Source organism: Amblyomma mixtum, chromosome 7 (genome assembly GCF_055824585.1).
Source record: "Amblyomma mixtum isolate Tamu chromosome 7, ASM5582458v1, whole genome shotgun sequence".
Lineage (NCBI taxonomy): Eukaryota > Metazoa > Arthropoda > Arachnida > Ixodida > Ixodidae > Amblyomma > Amblyomma mixtum.
Window position 1 is genome coordinate 28298021 of NC_143018.1, and position 18955 is coordinate 28316975.

At 45.8% G+C, this 18955-nt stretch overlaps 1 protein-coding gene across 1 annotated transcript; it reads left to right on the forward strand.

Moving 5' to 3' along the window:
• The first annotated feature begins 4756 nt into the window (after nt 1–4756).
• On the forward strand, nt 4757–18450 carry LOC149335455 (uncharacterized). The gene is made up of 5 exons (XM_089553809.1): nt 4757–5046; nt 10126–10286; nt 12063–12148; nt 16699–16779; nt 18228–18450. The coding sequence occupies exons 1-5, from the start codon at nt 4831–4833 to the stop codon at nt 18401–18403; spliced, it is 720 nt and encodes a 239-aa protein (XP_089409935.1). The 5' UTR covers nt 4757–4830; the 3' UTR covers nt 18404–18450.
• Nucleotides 18451–18955: the final 505 nt, after the last annotated feature.

Genomic DNA, 18955 nt, shown 5'->3' on the forward strand with positions numbered 1-18955 from the left:
GATTCGCTGACGGAGGAGTTGGGGAAATCATTTGTATTTTCATAGCAGCATGAAGCTATTAATGCGAGAGCATTACTAGGCTATGCAGCGAGGTCGTGTCACCTAAAGTCCCTTTATGAGCTTTTCTAAAAAATAGGGACTTTAGTGTCACCAAAACGTGTCCGCAGTAGTTGTGTCGTTCTCGGAAGAGATAGGATCAAACAAAAGGTTGTATTGGATAGAGGACGCTATGAGGATGATGCGCAAAAAATTTTGTCAATAGGATGATTAGTTAGTTAGAGGCAAAAATGTCGAAAAACCTTCGAAATAGCGCGGACGGGAAAACAACCATGGATTGCAAAACGGTGAAAAAATAGGCAAATATGTGAAAATAAAGTTTGGAATGGATTGAAATGTGTTTGATAAGTGATAATTAATTGAAAAAAAAAGTTTGATTGACATAGATTAGTCATTTAGAAGTCGTAGGATGATTGAATAGGCTGGACGGGAATATAGTACGTGTACAGGAAGCAGCAATGGCGCCAAATTTGAAAAACCAAAGTGCGTGATTGAGGTGAAAATTGGTGTAATCAGAGTGAATGTGATTAAGGCGATTAATTAAGAAAAATGTAAAACGAAGTGATTGTAGTCGATAACCGTAATCAGAGGAGATGATTCATCGATAGCAATTAATGATATTTGAATAGCTAATTAATGTGGTAATGAAGGACAAAGCGATGCTAGTTACGAGCAAAGAGTGTCAGAGAGAGGCAAAGAGAGACAACGAGTGCCGTGGAGGCGCCAATTGCTTTCACATTCTCCCAGTGCGGATTGCCGCAGTGATCTCTAACGTTTTTGTAGAGGCGGTAACAAGACCGGACGTTTCAATGATGATCGACGGCTGTACAGTGCCGACAATGTACTATAGCGGCTAGTTCGAAAGCGCTTTCAACTGCGGCTTTTGTGCGGAGCACGTTAGGCCTAGTGACACCGAGCGAGCGGCGCGCTGTCACCCGTCAGGGCTACGCAAGGACGCCTGGGGGATATGGAGACCAGCCTGCAAACGGCCGCCAGCATAGTGGACCGCTATGCTCGAGACTGTGGTCTGCAATGCTCCCCACAGAAATCGGAATTCGTGCATTTACGTCCCTCGCGCACATGCTCGACCCAAATCAATCTCTCGTTGCAAAGCGGTCCCATTCGCGAATCCAAGGAAATCAGAGTCCTTGGACTCTTCATACACAACCAGCGACGCTGCGACACAACACTCGCCAAGCTCCGGCAGGTGGGGGACCAGGTGGGCCGCATGGTCCGCCGGGTTTCCAACAAGCGCGGTGGGTTACGATGCAAAGACGCCTTGCGGCTGGTGAACGCATTCGTGACCAGTCGAATCTTGCATTCGACTCCCTACCTCCACCTGCGGAAACAGGAGGAGGATTCCCTCGAGGTCATCCTCCTCAAAATCATGAAACGAGCGCTGGACCTCCCAGTTTCTACCTCTACCAGCCGCCTTATGGCACTGGGGATGGTGAACACTTTTAGGGAGCTTCGGGAGGCCCACCTCAACAACCAATACACTCGTCTCACAAAGACAGGGTCGGGTCGCCGCCTTTCAGCCCGACTACGCATCCAGCACACTCAATTCACAGAGGAGAGATGCCGCCTTCCCGTACACTGGAGACGCGCCCTCCACGTGCGGCCTCTCCCCACCAATATGTCCAAAGAGGATCATAATGGCAGGCGCCTGGCGCGGGCGGAAGCCTTGGACCGCCATTTTCGGAGCAAACCAGGAGTCCTCTACGTGGACGCGTCCGGCCCGGACTCCAGGGGATGGTACACGGCCGCGGTCGTCCACGAGGGTAAAACAGTAGACGCCCTTACTTTCAAGGCCCAGTCAGCAATTCACGCAGAAGAGGTTGTCATCGCTTTGGCAGCCTCTGACACCTCCTCCAAATACATAATCACCGACTCACGAGGGGCTTGTCGAAATGTCACGCAAGGGTGGGTTACTCCCCTAGCTTATCGTATTTACCAAAATTGTAGCCGAGACTCGGATCCCGCGCACCGATCTATCGTTTGGGCTCCAGGTCACCAAGGCGTCCACGGAAATGAGGCAGCCGACGCCGCCGCCCGCGCGCTCTCTCTCCGGGCATTTCCCACGGGACCCGACGCCGACCAGGACTTCCATTTCAATCCGATTTACACTTTTAAGGAAATATGCGATTATTACAAATCCACGCACCAAACTCTTCCCACCCCATGCAAAGGGCTGGGGAAGGTCAACGAGCGGGTACTCCTGCGCCTGCTCACCAACACGATGTTGTGCCCGGCAATTCTAAAGCATTTCGATCCTAAATTCGACGGGCGGTGCTCACACTGTGGGGAGGTGTCTGACACCTACCACATGGTGTGGGCCTGCCAGCAGAACCCATCCCTACCCCCTATCCCGAACCCCACCCGAGAGGACTGGGAGGCGACCCTGTCCGGTTGCTGCACCTTCGAGGCCCAAAGGGCCTTAACGCAGCGCGCCCGGGCTGCGGCAAACGCCAATGGTGTGCCTGAATAGGCATCCCACCTAGTGGTTGTAAGGGCGTGACCCTTCAGGTCACGACCCCCAACACCTCTCTCTATGATTAATAAATGTTTTCACCACCCACCACCCGGCGGGGCGCACATCGCTAAAGAAAGCACGCCGGCGGCGCATTCACGTTGCAGGCGAATGTCGTGTTTTCTTTTTCCTTTATGATGCGAGTTCCCATAGCACAGACACTACTGCCTGCTGCCGCGGAGTGACAGCGGTTCTAGAGGAAGCCTGAACATGATTTGATTTGATTTGGTTTATTGGGGTTTAACGTCCCAAAGCGTCTTGGGCTACGAGGAACGCCGTAATGAAGGGCTTCGGAAATTTCGACCAACTGGGGTTCCTTAACGTGCACTGACATCGCACAGTACATGGGCCTGTAGAATTTCGCCTTCATCGAAATTCAGTCGCCGCGGCCGGTATCGAACCCGCGTCTTTAGGGCCAGCAGCCGAGCGCCGTAACCACTGAGCCACCACGGCGGATGGAAGTCTGAACAGAAAGACATATGTAGCTGGCATGTGGTCGTACTGCACACCACAAAACGTCTTCGAAGAGTCGGAGCAGCCATATTTCTGGTGCGTCGTCGAAATCATTGTTTTTGCGGCGCTTGCGACGTCTACTTAACGCTTGCGCGCGTCGCTCTTCGACAGCGAGAAGCCTAGCTGCGCGCTCATTAATTATCGCAGAACGAAAACGGCCGGGCGCTTTCATAACGCGCAGGGAAAACTTCAATTCTTAAAAGCCAGAGTAGCAGACGCGTTTATTACGCGAATGCGTCCCTTATGCGAGATTTTCGATCATACGATGCCCGGATTATATGACGGTTTCTCGCGGTCCCCTGAAACTGTAAATGTGTAGCTTTTTGCACTGCTGCTATCGATATTTGAGTCGTGGCAGCCAATGATACATATGGCTTAGTCCGCTTGCACTGAATTATCCTGAATCACAAATATATAGATCGTTCTAATGGGAAGTATTGACCATTATGACACGTTGTTGAAACAGGGCTGACGTGAGCTTAAACAGAAAGGCTAATGCAAATTAAGTGAAAAACAAACAGGACGGTTACCACGGTGTAACGCGAGACTGCACGACCTCTAGATATTTATATTTTCTGATATAATGAGGTAGAGAATATGAGAGCGCGCTGAACAAGGAGGAAGATGACTGCGGTCAAGATTGTCTTCATCGCCGCCCTCTGATTTCTTGACGGGTGCAAATAGTTATCTCATCATCAGAGACAAGTATGTACGTATGAGAAGGCTTAAGACTCCCGCTCCCTCTGTGAACGCAGTCGCCGCGTGCTGCGGCGTGATGCAACCAGATGCCACGAGGCTGGCAATTCTACCTCTGCATGGCTCTTCGTAGCCGCCGCCGCGGCGCCGCCTCACCTCTTCTGATCTGCGCACTTAACTTCCTGAAGGGAGCCGCCGCCCTCGCGATCCACGCCCCCCTCCCCCACCAGCTGCCTCATCAGGTTGCATTCGGATGCGCCGACCGTCTGCATGAGGTCATTCTCAACAACTTTATATTTTTATATTCATAGTTATACCGCTCCTCGCGCAATCGTTATGTGCCACTGCCCTGCGATCGCAGGTGCTGCCACCCGTGGGGTGTGTGTGTGGCCAAGTTGGGCTGCCCGAACGACCTCTCGCGATCAATCATTATTTACTAATTTAACCGCCACCTGCACCATGTGTTATGGGCACCATTGAGTGTAAAACACACACACACACACACGCACGCACGCACACGCACGAGCACACACACCACACCTGTCGTTGTTGAAATAACTATTTCTGCAAGTTCAGCTTTGAGCTTTGTTAAGTTTTTAATTTTTAGACTTTTTGAATCGCGGGCTCTCAACCTGTGTCGTCGCATTCACAGCCAGCAGCCGACACCAGAATACATGCGAATTTTCCAACACGGACTGAAAAGCGGTCGTGTATCTTCTTTCTGATCATAACGAGGACAGTCTTCTGCTTCTTCCATATTTGCGTACATTTCCTAACAGGATAGGGAACTAATTAACCGGTCACAAAGCACCTTTTTATGAGACCTTCTTTTCTTTACCTTCTTTATTTGCTTTTGTAGTTGTTTGCAGAATAACTTAGCTAGATTGTTGCCGACATTCAACACCCAGATAGGCGTTAATTTCAAGCTTTTTAGCGCTAGATATGAAACAGGATCTTCGGTCTTGTGAAGAGCAGGTCGCATTTCAGAATAAATGTCGCCGGCCTTTACAGAGGTCGTGTGACGACCTGTTCAAATGCGAGCATATGCTTTGGGAGAGAAAACAGCTCCAAACCCGCTGTCTGAAAGAGGACAGTGCGCTGGCGGCATGGCTGGCGTGACGTGCGTGTTCGCCATCGCCGTGCCGATTCTGCTGCAGGCTGTTTTCGCCATCACTGCGGAGAATACGTGCGATGCAGGAGGAGGAGGAAGCATTGTGAGCCATTTTCTTCAAGGTCCGGATGCTGGGAAGGTATGGCTTTGGCTTTGTCTCAGTCAGCTTCACTTAAAGTGCTATGTATCACTTGTACTTCTTCGGTAAAAATCAGAAATTATTCTTCACTCGATTACTCGGGCAACTTCTTTACAAAATTCGAGCATAATCTCCCATACATGTCGGTGTACATACTAGGTGCACGGTGAGGCTAAGGGAAGCAGGTTATCCGGATCAGGTTTTAGTGTCGGTGGCAAAAAGCATGCTCAAGAAATTTGGCAAAAAGGGTACGGTGCCTAGCAAGGAGGGAGAAAAACAAAAGGAGAAAACGGTGGTGATTCCGTACATTCATGGGGTGTCCCATAATCTTAAAAGAATTGGTTCGAAGGTAAAAACTAGGGTCGTTTTTTCAGCCCCGGACAAATTGGAAAACTTATGCAAAATAGTAACGTACCCAGAAAGAAAAACTAAGGGGTGTAAAAAGAGACACCAAGTCCCCATGGTCGCATGCGCAGAAGGAGTGGTATACAGGTTGCCGCTTACATGTGGCAAAGCATATGTAGGCCAAACGGGACGATGTTTGAACGAGCGGCTCCGGGAACATCGGAAGAACATGGAACGGAAAGGCGATGGGAATTTGGTGGTTCATTGTCAAGAGTGTAAATGTGTACCTTCCTATAACGAGACGAAGATAGTAAGCAGGAAACGTGACCAAACGGCGCGTGAAATAATTGAAGCCATGAGCATAGCGGACAGTGGGGATGCATGCGTGAGTAGCACGTCCCTTTCACTACTATCAAAGGAAAGGGCATTTTTGCAAAAGGGAAGGTAGGACTGGACATGTGACGAGACAGTTTGTCGATTTTTTATCATCCGGGTGGTACCATCTTCCATTTTTTATCAGCTGCTGGTGTGCATAAAGAGCAGTGTTTTCCCGAATAAAGATTCAGTTGTAAGTCCAGCGCTATGTGTGTGTGTCTCTATCTTTCAGTCCGTGTCTTTTAAGCGCAGGTATGTTTCAATATGGCAAACCAACTCGCCCAACAAACCACTCTGCTTAACCACTCTGCTACATACTAGGTGCTGCAGACTAATCTTTCATGGTTGCTTTGGTTTATTGGGGTTTAACGTCCCAAAGCGACTCAGGCTATGAGGGACGCCGTGGTGGAGGGCTCCGGAAATTTCGACCACCTGGGGTTCTTTAACGTGCACTGACATCGCACAGTACACGGGCCTCTAGAATTTCGCCTCCATCGAAATTCACCCGCCTTGGCCGGGATCGAGCCCGCGTCTTTCGGGTCAGCAGCCGAGCGCCATAACCACTGAGCCACCGCGGCGGCACTAGTCCTTTATGATTTTGTTTTCATAACAGGCGCGACGATCGAGTATTACACGAAAGCTGTTTTTGTACACAGGCTTTGCAACCAGGAGCGTACGAAGACAGACCAACTGGTGCCAGCAATTCTGAGATTCACTGAAATCAACTGATACATTTTTAAATTAGCATAGATACCTAATTTTAGTTTCACAATTTGTTCTCTGTTTGCGGGTGCATAAGACATTAGTACCACGTGGTATTGCCTACGACCTGTAAATAATTTTTAATTGAATTTCTTCTGTCATGCCGTTTTCGTTTTCATCTACCGAAGGAAAGTTAGGACGTCGAAATGAGTTGAGGCCACGTAGGGCATGAAAAAAAAAACTGCAATATTGTCGCTGATATTTCGTTTGTTGAAATTCCGGCTCCTGCGTTGCAGTGGAAAGAAACGACGTATCAGCGACTATATTGCTGTTTATTCGTGCTTAACGTGACGTAAACCCACCTTTGAAATGAGTTCGGTTGTCGGAACCGGTCTTGCTGCTGGCGCCTCACCTTGCGTTGTCACATAACTAGATCTCAAACGCGTTTCGGAGATTATAAACAGCATAAACGTATAAACGTGCACTGACATCGCACAGCACACTGGCACCCTTTGCGTGTCGCCTGAATCGAAATGCGGCAGCCGCTGTCGGGTTCGAACCCGGGAACTCCGGCTCAGTAGCCGAGCGCCAGGTATTATTTATTTCACTCGATCTTGTACTGGTCCAGGGGCAATAAAGTTTTTCAGAGGACGCTATTATTCCAGTATTGCCACATTCCAGCTGAAAGTTTTAACGAATTTGCACTGTATGGAGAATTTCATTGATTTTTAATTAATTAATTAATTAATTAATTAATTAATTAATTCAGTTAAATAAATTATTACGCATTTAATTGCGCTGGGCGGCTGCCGAAACTACCACTTCGTCTTTCGTGTCAGTTTTTCCTGCAATACTATTCAATAAAGTTGCGGTATGCCTGGGATGTTAAAGGATGCCGCTTCATGAATATCCGCCAGCAAGAATGTTTTAATGTGTTTTGCAGTGGCTGAGTTATTTGCAGCCAAATTTAAATTTCAGCGAATGCGCGCCTTTCTCCTTCCTCTCGTCACTTTTTGCACTTGTTGCAGAGGTCACGGTAGCTGCGTGACCTCTGAAAATATCTGACCAAAAGCTATTTCTTGAGAGACATACGCAGACGCGTGACGGGTGGAGGGCAGGAGCTTGAAAAAGCCGCCGTAAAGAGCTCGCCTAACTTCGGCGCGATTGTGGGTTCTCTGCTGCGTGCAGAAGTGCGTTATTTGGCTCAGATGTTCTTGAAGACACAGCCTAGCTATTGAGCGAGTTTATTTACTATTCTCGAAAGGTGTTGCAGAGCCCTTATTCCTTGGGTCAGGTAATGTTGGAAATTCCGCATGAATCAGTATCAGCGTATAGATGTCATACGAAAACCCACGAATGCTGTATCTTATCCAGCTCACGTGTTGGGTTGGACACAGCGACTTTTACTGCGAGCCCTGAAAAATCCTGCAACGTTGCTCTGTTGACGATGGCGAACACGTTTCTTCCAGCGTACTGTGACGGACTAGACATGCCATCTCTTCTCGGTCAAAAATTTTGAAAATTGCAAAATTGCAAGATACTGTTATGAAAATATTTAAGGTAATGACCCGTCCTTCTGATATGCAGCAAAATCTTTCTTTTCTAGCGTTTATACCGCTCGCATGAAGCATTTAAGACTGCCATAGAGAACCAACTGGAAACGCTTTTGACGATGGCAAAAACGTTAATGAAAAGAAAAAATTCAAGACTGCCGTCGGGAGATCAGCGGATGTATTCATAGTTGCAGTGAAATCTTACATTATAGGGAAAAAATTGCTTTCATAAACGGTTTCTCGCTCAATAATGCTTTTGTCCAGAATTGCTGGGGAATTGCTGGGAAGTGCTGCACAGAAGGTCAATTCCGCGCATTTTTATCTGATGTGTGACGTGGCGCGCAGTTGTCTTGCGCGTGTCTTTTTCATTTCATTAGTGTTATTTTATTTCTGGAGCGTGGTTGTCTTCCTTCACTGCATGTTTTTTTTCTCATCTATTAGTTGTGTGATTGTATTTCTGTTATTACGTGTATCTTTCGGCCAAATGAGCAGACGTTATTGTGTTTCCCCCCCTGCAATAATGCCCTTGGGCGCTGCAGGTATCTGTAATAAATAAATAAATAAATAAATATGAGACGACGAACTATGCAATGGCGCGGGCAGGAGCGCTCGAGCCAGGCCGTCAGCCATTAAAAATCATGCCATCGCCGTCCTTCACGTCCTGTCTTGATTGTCTTGTCGTCACGGGGCAATATTATTGAAACACACGTCCATTTACAGAGCATGTTGCACTGCTGCCGCTTAGAGTTAGCGAAAAGCGCTGTCAATTGTTTTATTTTACTTATGACTCATGAAGGCCTACTTAAAACCTAGATATAGCTTTCGATGTCAGTGATATAAGCGAAGAACAGCTGCAAGCCGGTGACACATGAGCCGCTACTTACAGCAGTTCGCTTTAAATAGCCTGTGTCAGTGACACTGCGCTTAGCTGTGATCATGGCGCCTACAACATATGCTGCTTAGACGACACATAAATGGTGGCGCGACATCGTCAAAATCATAGTGCACATAGTATCAGCTAGGCGAAAACTGCCGAGAAGCGCAGAAAAGGTCGGACTTATAATGCCGACCTGTGTCTTTTTACAATGCGGGTCTTTTCTGGCTTTGTGTGCGTGCGTGCAAGTGTGTGCGCGTGTGTTAAGAAAAACGAAAATCTTGAAGGTCACGGAGGGTGATTTAAATTTCAATCTTCTGCTTAGAACCTTTCTTACCGTGCAAAAGAAGAATTTCGATTATTGATGTTGCCACTGTGAGTTTTCCTTGGTTACCTCAGTGTTGACGTCACCCGTGGCTTGATGCACTTGTGAGAGCACCTGCCCACCCGTGTTGTTTTCAAGCAGCTGCTTTTCAACTTCGCACAGCTTTCCGGATTTTCGATAATATCGCGCGGACGACAACCGTGTGGTATGTCAGTGTCCTATAACGGCGTTTTTTTCTTCTGCTATTATAATCTTCCTATGATGAATAACTACAAAAAAAAAAAAGACGTCCTCTATGCTCCTTGGTTTCGGTGACTGTTCGCTTCCGCCATTTATATGTCATAGCAGCAACTTTTTTGCTTGTCTACGGCTGCTGAATAATTTATAATTGAATTTTTTTTCTTGTGTCGTTTCTGTGTTGGTTTCAAAAGCCGAATGGTATGTGTGACGCACAAGACGCGTTCAGGTCTCGTGAGGCATGCAAAAACTGCGATATAATCACCGTTATATTGTTTGTCGTTCCAACTCTTGCGCAGGCTTGCGTAAGAGTTGATGTGAATTAAAACGGAGAAAGCAGCGACCATACTGTAGGTTTTGTGTGCCCCCCATGACCTGAACGCGTGTATGCGTCACAGTCGTGGTTTGGCTGTTGTAACCGAAATCGAAACAGCATGATAACAAAAAATTCGATCATAAATTATTTAACTCTCGTTGGCGTGATCCGCATGACTGTCTGTTTATTCTAATATGCTGCACATCATTATGGAGAGGGAAAACACAACTGAAATTTGGGTGTTTCTACTTCTTTAAACTCCCTATTCTCCCTTTTGCTTGCGGCCTCAAAAAAACACTCTGGGCTTCTGAAATCACAAAGAGTTTTCAGCTGCTACTCTCCTTGCTTACAGCTGATGAATCACACCAAAGAACTCCATTGTTTGGTGTATCACTCGGCGAACGCAACGTTCAAAACCGAAATGCCGTGTCTTTGCGCACGAGTGTCCCTCATCGAGAGGCATGGAGAGCACGCCACATACTTGTACCAGTTCTCTCCCAATGAAACGTACCTGTGAGTATTTCTCCCTTACGTGCTACTATCACAAGATTATCATTAACAAACTGATTTCACAAGCAGTTGCGCTACGACGTCGCCGCCGCGATGCACCCTGGGAGTGGCAGTATTTTAGCCGGCAGTCGCTCCGGCTAGGAGCGTAATGGACACGCGACAAACGGTTGTGCTTGCGTCGCCGCACTGTTTTCCACTGCTAGGTTTTGTGAGACAGGCGGCTTCGTCTGATTGGCGCCATATGTGACAGGTGCATCGAGCAGAGGGCACCGGATTTGGCCTTGTATGGAAACGAAAAAAAGTCCCCAAAGATCGCGCAGATGGTAAGAGAGGCCTTATTTAGCGTGTTTTATCCATATTGTCTCCGCCTTACAAAACTTTTTAGACAGTCTATAGACTGTCTATAGACTTCTGTCTATAAAGTCTATAGACTCTCTATAGACAAATCTTAGAGAACAGTCTATAGGCAATACAAATCCTATAGACAGTTTCTTGATAATCTTTAGATTTATGGCCATACACTTTTAGTAGACTTTTTCTATAGACACTCTATAGACTATGAATCTATAGGAAGGCAGTATAGTCTATAAGAAGTCTATAGATTATCTATAGACAATTTTTATAAGGGCGTACAGATAGGCATGCGCAGTGGAGGGGCAAGGGAGGCAGTGCCTCCCCCCTCCCTTTAATAGACGTCGGGAAAGGGGGCGCAAATGTTGTACCATATTGTTCCCTACTATTCATAAGACATGAAAGGGCGCTACCATGAACTTCGGCCCACCCTTATGGAGAGCTTAGCACACCTTTACGTCTGTACATCAGTGTAAGTTCGCGTAGCGTAAATTTCCGTATCTTAAGCCAGACACCGTTTTGTCATAGGTAGCAAAAATTTGCTGCAAAGGTCGCGCATTCTTTACAGCATTCTACCCAGTGTAAAGCTGCGAGTGCAGTGAAATTCCAGTGCCATGATAAGGACTGCACGTGAGCATTCACTACGCGTATTCTGCCGCTGTTGCGAAGTTGCTTTTATTACGTGTGGAATGAGAGCAGCAGCGGGGCTACCAAACAGTGTTAATGTGGATTGATTTCTGATACTTTCGAGCAGAGATATGTTTTATCATTCATAGAAATATTGACTTTTTAGCGAGGTGGCGCTTATGTCACACTATTGCCTACATCTTGCTTCCTTTTTTTTACTAGACAAAATATGAAAAGGGCCGAAGATGCCGGCTTATTGCGACTGTATTAATGTGGCGCATCAGCAATATGTTCGGGTTAGCACTGAGCGAGTAGCGGATCGTGCGGTTGGTGCGCCGAGAGCTGAAATAAAACCCTCATAAAACTAAGAAGAAAAACAGTGCTGCAACAGGCAACTGAATTTCAACTTTAAATTTATTATAACTATTCAAAACAAAACTATTCGCCATTCAAGCCAAACGTAGCGCTCTTAAGATCTCGAATTTGGTCTTCCTTTCTCGTTTCACGCAGAACACGTACACGCGCTACTTAAAATTAAAAAAAAAATAAAATTGACATAGCGGGCTCTTATTGCTTACATTTATTGCTATTAAGCCACAGATATTGAAACTGAATTACCAAAGTGTTAATAATTTTACTCATATACACTGCACGTGCTATAAAAGCGCGTGTTAGGCAGACAGATGCACTGAAGTTTGACGTTGCCTACCAAGTGGAAATGGAAAATGCAACAGTGTCGCCTGATTACAAAACGCAGCTAAAATGCATGGCCGACTGCCACTCAAAGATGCTTCCTTTCAGACTTGCAGGAACAAACGAGGTGGAAACGAGAAGGACAGATGAAGCATATAAACACAAGAAAGAAATCGTTAGCAAATATGTTCGTGGTACGTATGACATTTTTGTTTCATTCATAGCCCCCTGCTTGAACACTAAAACCGTAGTGTAGTGCCTTATACTCGAGCTCTACTGGTCATGAACACGTGGAAGGCAGACATGCAGCTACGTTCCCCTAACTGCGATGAAATGTATGGTATTAAAATAAAATATTAAAAGAAAAAAAAAACGTATTTCAGCTAGCAGTTTTTAACTTCGCTTTTGTACTGTGCGATATCAGTGCACGTTAAAGAACCCCAGGTGGTCGAAATTTCCGGAGCCCTTCACTACGGCGTCCCTCATAGCCTTAGTTGCTTTGGGACGTTAAACCTCTATAAACCAAACCAAACCAAACCAAACCAAACCAAACCAAACTTCGCTTTTAAGACTACCATATGTGGCCTACTTGAGTTGAAAACATTCTCGTATTAAAATTCACTGCGCACATACGAGGTCTGTTAGAAAAGTATCCGACCTTTGGCCGAAGAAAAAAAACTGGCATAACTAAGCGTTAGAAACCTAATAACCTTCAAAGTAGTCTCCTTGGGGCTCCATATACATCTCCCAGCGGTGCTGCCATTGTTGGAAGTATTCCGAAAAGGCCCTTTTCGGAATGGAATTTAGCTCTGCTGTCGTTGCAGCCATAATGTCCTTTCTTTTCTGAAATGGCGCTCCTTTCAATGGCCTCTTCATTTTAGGAAACAGCCAGAAGTCGTAGGGGGACATATCAGGAGAGTAAGGAGCCTGTTGAACTACAGGAGTCTGGTTTTTCGCCAGAAAAGTCTGAATCAAATGCGAGGAATGTGCAGCAGCAATGCCGCGAGGGATGCGCCAATTTCTTGTTGACCTCAATTCCGATCTCTTGCGCCGCACAGCACCACGTAGGCGATGGAGGACACCCCTGTAGTACTATTTAGTCATTCTTTGACCCTGTGGGGTGCGTACTCGTGGTGTGCCACACAGAGGGAGTCAAAAAAGCAGTCAGCATCACTTTGACATTGCTGCGCACTTAGCGGGCCTTCTTTGGTCTTGGTGACGTGGAATGCGTCCTCTGTGACGACTGGGATTTGGTTTCCGGGTCGTATCCGTGCACCCAAGACTCGTCACTAGTGATTACGGCGTCGGTGAAGTCAGGGTAACTGTTTGTGGAATCCAGCATCTCCTGTGAGACTTCAACACGAAGCTGCTTTTTCTCCACCGTCAGCAGCTTCGGCTCGAATTTCGCTGCCACTCTCTCCATGGCCAAATCTTCGGTGATAATGGAATGTGCAGAAAAATTGCTGATGTCCACCTCTCCCGCAATTTCTCGGATAGTCACACAACAGTCCCGCATCACCACAGCGTTCACTTCGGCAATTACCTGGTCATTTCGGCATGTTGATGGCCGACCGGAGCGTGGCTCGCTCTCCACCGATGTGCGGCTGTCTTTAAACCAGTTGCACCACTGCTTAATCTGTGCGCTGCTCATAGCATCATCACCGAAAGCCGTCTGAACATTTCGAATGGTTTCCACTTGGCTATCGCCAAGTTTCTGGCAAAATTTGAGGTAGTAGCGCTGCTCCTCTCGCTCCGCCATTTTTCTTGCAACAAAAAACCGACGAGAGCACTCCGCACTGCCTCACTCAAACGCTGCTTCCCAGCGACTGACGCTATCGGCAGGCGGGAAAAAATTCGTGCATGCGCACGAGGGTTCAAGGTCGGCTGCTGTAAGCGCGCTTGTTTCGCAAAAAAAAAAAAAATAAAGTCGGATACTTTTCTAACAGACCTCGTAATTCTTGCTCCGATAGCAAGAGTTTTTCGAAAATAGAATGTTTACTTCATGCATTGAAATAGTACTACGCAGGCAAATTTAAGCATTTCTGCGTTACCGCTAATCTGAACAAAGAAGAGTTGCATGTACGAACTGAGGGTCTCTCTTAAACACTTGCACCGTGGCTGTCACACTTAACCCGAACACGTTTCAAGGAGCCTTTTCATAAGTGTCCGCGTTTCCCAATTGCGGTGTCGCGCACGTGCTAATCAGACTGCCTTTCTTCAGAGCCTTCGACACTTTCTTTTCATAGCCAGAGAGCCTAGCATCAGGCGTACTTGAATGGCGCCATGCATGTTAGTGTTGAGTGTTGCGGTGGCTGCATGTGTTACGTCTCACCGTAGTCTCAGTAAGGCGGCACCTGTCTATGCCACAATACTCAGCTTGGCATTAGTGCTAGCAGCTTGTGATAGCTCTCTGCAGCCTGCCCAAAAGTGGCTTCGGTCTGAGCTCCGTATTTATTCGCTTCCATACTCTCAACTTCCAGAAAGCGATCGGGGCGGAAAGGTGGAGACATTCTTTTGACGCTCAAGAAATGAATCAGCCCATGTGAATGTTGGTATGACATGATAATGTACCCACTTTCTAGTGCTAGTCGATGTAGGATGACCCGTATTATGGTTCGAAATACTGCTGGTCTTTAATATATGAAGAGAACATCTTTACTATTTTAATGAGGGAGTTTACAACTTGTAAGAAGGGGTTAGGATGATAAAGTCTACGGAACACAGGCCGAGACACTTGCGATTCCAGTGTTCGTACAGGCTCTTTAAATCTTTGAGACCCCTTGATAAAAAAAGTTTAAGGGTTCTTGAAAATCCTCCATGAAAATCCTTAAATTTGGATGGAGTCCCTAAATTCTTGGAAGAAGAAACTTGGATCATTCCGACCTAGCTGTTAGAGGCAAAGCTACAGAGTGTCGAAGAACTGATGAGCAAGCCTTCAGAGGTGCCAATATCGCGAAAATATATTCTCTGTAAGGCAAATTTGACAGGTTCTGGCACTGAGTTTGTCAAAGCCTTGTTGTACAATGTCGATGTTGCTACAGTGCGTAAATCAACCTAGAAAGGCCCCTTAAAAACGCCGAACACATCAAGCACGTCGATCGCTATATCACGTGCATGTAGAAAGCAACTACACTATGGGCAGTTTTATGCGCAATGAAAGGGAATCATGTCAAGCAATCGACAAGAGAAATGCCAACTCTGTTTGAACTTAACTCCGCACAATAAATGAACAAGGTGCTGCCGTCACAACTTGGTTCGTAGCGCACCAATTTGCGGAAGTCCGGAACCAAGGTGATCGTTTCATGACTTACTAATACTTGTCACTTTTTTTGTTGATGTTTAATGCTTCTGTATGATCTCAGTACAGTACGTGCTTGCCCTTATTGCTGTTTAAGGCTATTCTGTCACATATGACGACGTTGCCAAAGCCGACGATACCGCTCAGTGTGACGCAGGTAATGATCCTGATTATTAGGTGGGAATTAGCCCGCGGACAAAGCAATCCACGTTGAGGTAATCTCTGTGTGTGCCGCCTCGTCTCGATGAAAATCTTGCTTTAGTCGGATACAACTTTAGTATGCAGTGAAGCTCCGCCCACATTCAGAACCGCCACACAGAATTCCTCCACGGCAAAAAAGTAGTCCGCTGCTTAAATGTTTCTTGTATACCTAAATAAGCTTATCACAAGCTTATCGGTGTCAGAACATCTCCCGAAATTTTCTGAGCGCTGCATTTTCCTCTTCCTCCTCTTTACGGCCTTTTTTTAGCCCGTGCTATTGACACCGCATCTACATATTAAAATTTAAAAAAGCAAAATAAGAAGTGTCGGTTTGTGGACAAAATAGCTCCTGTTCTAATAGGAAGCAGAAGCTAGTGTAGAAAATAGTCACTCTTCGCATTCGCACGACGTATGGAACTCATTTTAATTGTACATAACCCAATATAATATACCTTTTCACGTTAGCCTACTTTTAAATCCTGTCCATTGTCCTAAATAACCATAAACTATGGCGAAAATAAAAGGTGCATTTTTTTAAAGCGCCTCTGCGACCGGGCGCAGGTTCGTATGCATGGGGAAGAAGTTTTGACAAATACCATTCGTTCGCAGTCGCTGACTTTGTTGTAGAGCTGAAGCTTTTCTATTCTATATTATGTGAAAATATTGTAATTATTCGCGATTTTTCGTACGACTTTTTTTTTCGAAAAAAATAAATGTCCTTTACGAATGAAGACCTCCGCGACTTGCGTGCACTCGTATTATGTACATATTACAGTGAGCGAAACAACTAACCCTTCGACCTTTTTTGAAGCAGAAAAATGACCAAGATATTGTTTGGGCGCACGCTCTCTTTTTATTCTTGTTTTTTTTAACTAGCGGCGCATAACACCTTTCGAAAAATATTTCTGGCTACGCCACTGCACGCAGGGACAGTCTAGAAGCCCCTAATGGTCGTGGAGGGGCCAATGCAGCTAGCATGATGTCAGTGTTGCAAGTGGCCCGATATTCCTAGGTGCAAGATGTCAGTGTCGCATTAGCAAGTTTCCTTTCAAGAGGTAGTGCGAAAGGTAATCCTGTCTATTAAATTTCCCATGTTGCGTTGTCATTCTCCTTTAGCTTATTTACTTTGCTGAACCGATCCACTATAATTTCTGAATGGGCACCCTCGCTGCACGCAGAAAATTTTATGGAAGGAAAAAGTGTTTATGCCTGACAAATATTTACCACCATTTTTTCTTATTTCAGGAGGCAACTATGTTAGAGAAAGTTTCAGAATCTTATACGCAGATTACAGATCTTGTGTCGTTCTCAACTCGACTAGTTTAGGTGAGTTGTTTCCTTAGTCGTCGCATAAGGACAGTGCGCCTTATCTAAGTGACGGCACCGACATCCGGCCAGTTTAACAAAGTGCTGCATTACTCTCTTTTAATTGGAATGTGACGGGTTAACCCTGCGATCTGAATGGCTGCTATAAAAATGCAGCTACTATTTCTCGCTGTCCTCTCATATGAGATGTTGGCAGCTGGACTGCATGTATTATAAGACAGAATTTTAGGTTTGAAATATTGTAAATCTTTGATTGTCATGTTTGCTTTGCACTTGAGAGCAAGAGATAAAGGCCGGGTAACACTACTGCATCATAAAAAAAAGAAAAAAAAGGTGTGACTTAGCTCACATGACTGCCAATGAAGAACTGTGACGATCACAGTGTTAACGCGGCGCTGTGAGAGTATAAGCAAATTTCTTCAAATAAGATGTTCAAATCGGAAAAGAAATTCAAATATAAACGAAAAAGATTCGCGGTGGTCTTGCACCTCGGTTCTCGAATTGCTGTGTCGGCCAACGCATGGGCGCCAGTGATTCATGAACCTTTCTTACGTTCAAATCACTTTATGAATTCGGCCTCCTTTTTGGTCGAAGCCTACATTCGCACTGTTGGGCGATTTTGGTTGAAACAGAAATCAGAGGAACAAAAGCATTGTAAGCATTGTAAGCCTGGCTGGGATGACGGTATTTAGTAAGGTACTTGTGGTTTAACGCCTCAAAGCTGTACGTAGGCTATGAGAGACACAGTAGGGGAGGGCTCTTGGTAAATTTGGACCACCTAGGGTGCATTAACATGCGCTGACATCGCACAGCACACAGGCGTTTTCGCATTTCACCTGCATCGAAATGGGTTCACCGCGGCCGGGATTCGGTCCGGAGACCTCGAGCTCAGCAGAAACCGATGCGACGTGTCAAATGCCGCCATTTTTACAGCAGGCAGAATGCTAAAGACTGATGTGCTGTAGGACGGCAATTTAGCGTGTCACGGTAACTAAACACCAACACTACAGAACACTGCGGTTTCGTGGCAGCTATTACTAGCTCTTTTCTAATGACAACGCAACAGACATGAATGCATTGTGAAAATAAATCGTTGCGTATTAAGGTCTTTCAGGAATTAGCAGAGCGTTTCGACATGGCAACCACCACTTTTTGAAGCGAATTCGACAGCGTCTTTCACAGTTTCTGAATCGATGTTCTACTTTATTTAATTAGAATGAGTCACGCGAAAGGCACGCAGTTTCGCAGCCACAAGGTAGTCTAAGGTGTGAAAGCCACTGTTTATAAACAGCAGGAACTATAACGCCGGAAATGCTTGATAAAAGTTCTTGTGATAAAAAGTGTAAAAGTAGATTTATGCATGCAAATGCTAGCAATGAATAGCATAATTTTTGCCTGATCGTAATTCTGTTTCGGGAAAAATGTTTAAAATCTGTGTATTTTTACAGGTACGCAGCTGTGGGTTAAGCTCACGCATTTACTCGAGAAAAAAGAGATGCCATACTTGTGCTCACTGACGTACGACCTTGCCACGAAAGACTCAGGCGTACGTTACATGGTCTACGACTGGAAGAAGTGTCCAGAGGGGAGGAGCTACAAGGAGAACCTGGGCCCTGGCTCCTGACGGCACCACAGAGAATAAAGTTTGTATGGAGCTTCCGTTGAGCACAACTCGAAATAGATCTACATTTCTTATGTTATCGTAGCGTAATGACCAATCAGTCAGCTCTTAATGCAGGCGAATACAGCAGTTTGGCAAATTTTCTTTGGTTCGATTTTGCTACTATATTCATGTCCAACGTTTATGGCCTAAAATTTTGAAAATTGAAAAACTGTAAGGCACTGGTATAGAAATATTGAAGGTAATAGTCCATTTTTCCGAAACCTAGCAAAATCCTTATTTTATTAGTTTATCCCTCGCTCGCATCGAGCAGTTAAGACTGCATGCCATAGAAAACCAATGGGGGTACGCTTTTGAGGACAGCAAAAACGTTAATAGCAAAAAAGTGGAAGCCTGTGGACGGGAGATCTGCGGATATATTGATAGTAAAAGCTTACAACATATGAAAAAAATTGCGCTCATAAACATTTTCCCGTTAACGCTTTCGTACAGAGTTGCTGGGTGTATCCCGGTTTCACTGCGTGGCCTGTAAATCCTCCGAGAATAGAAAGGCGC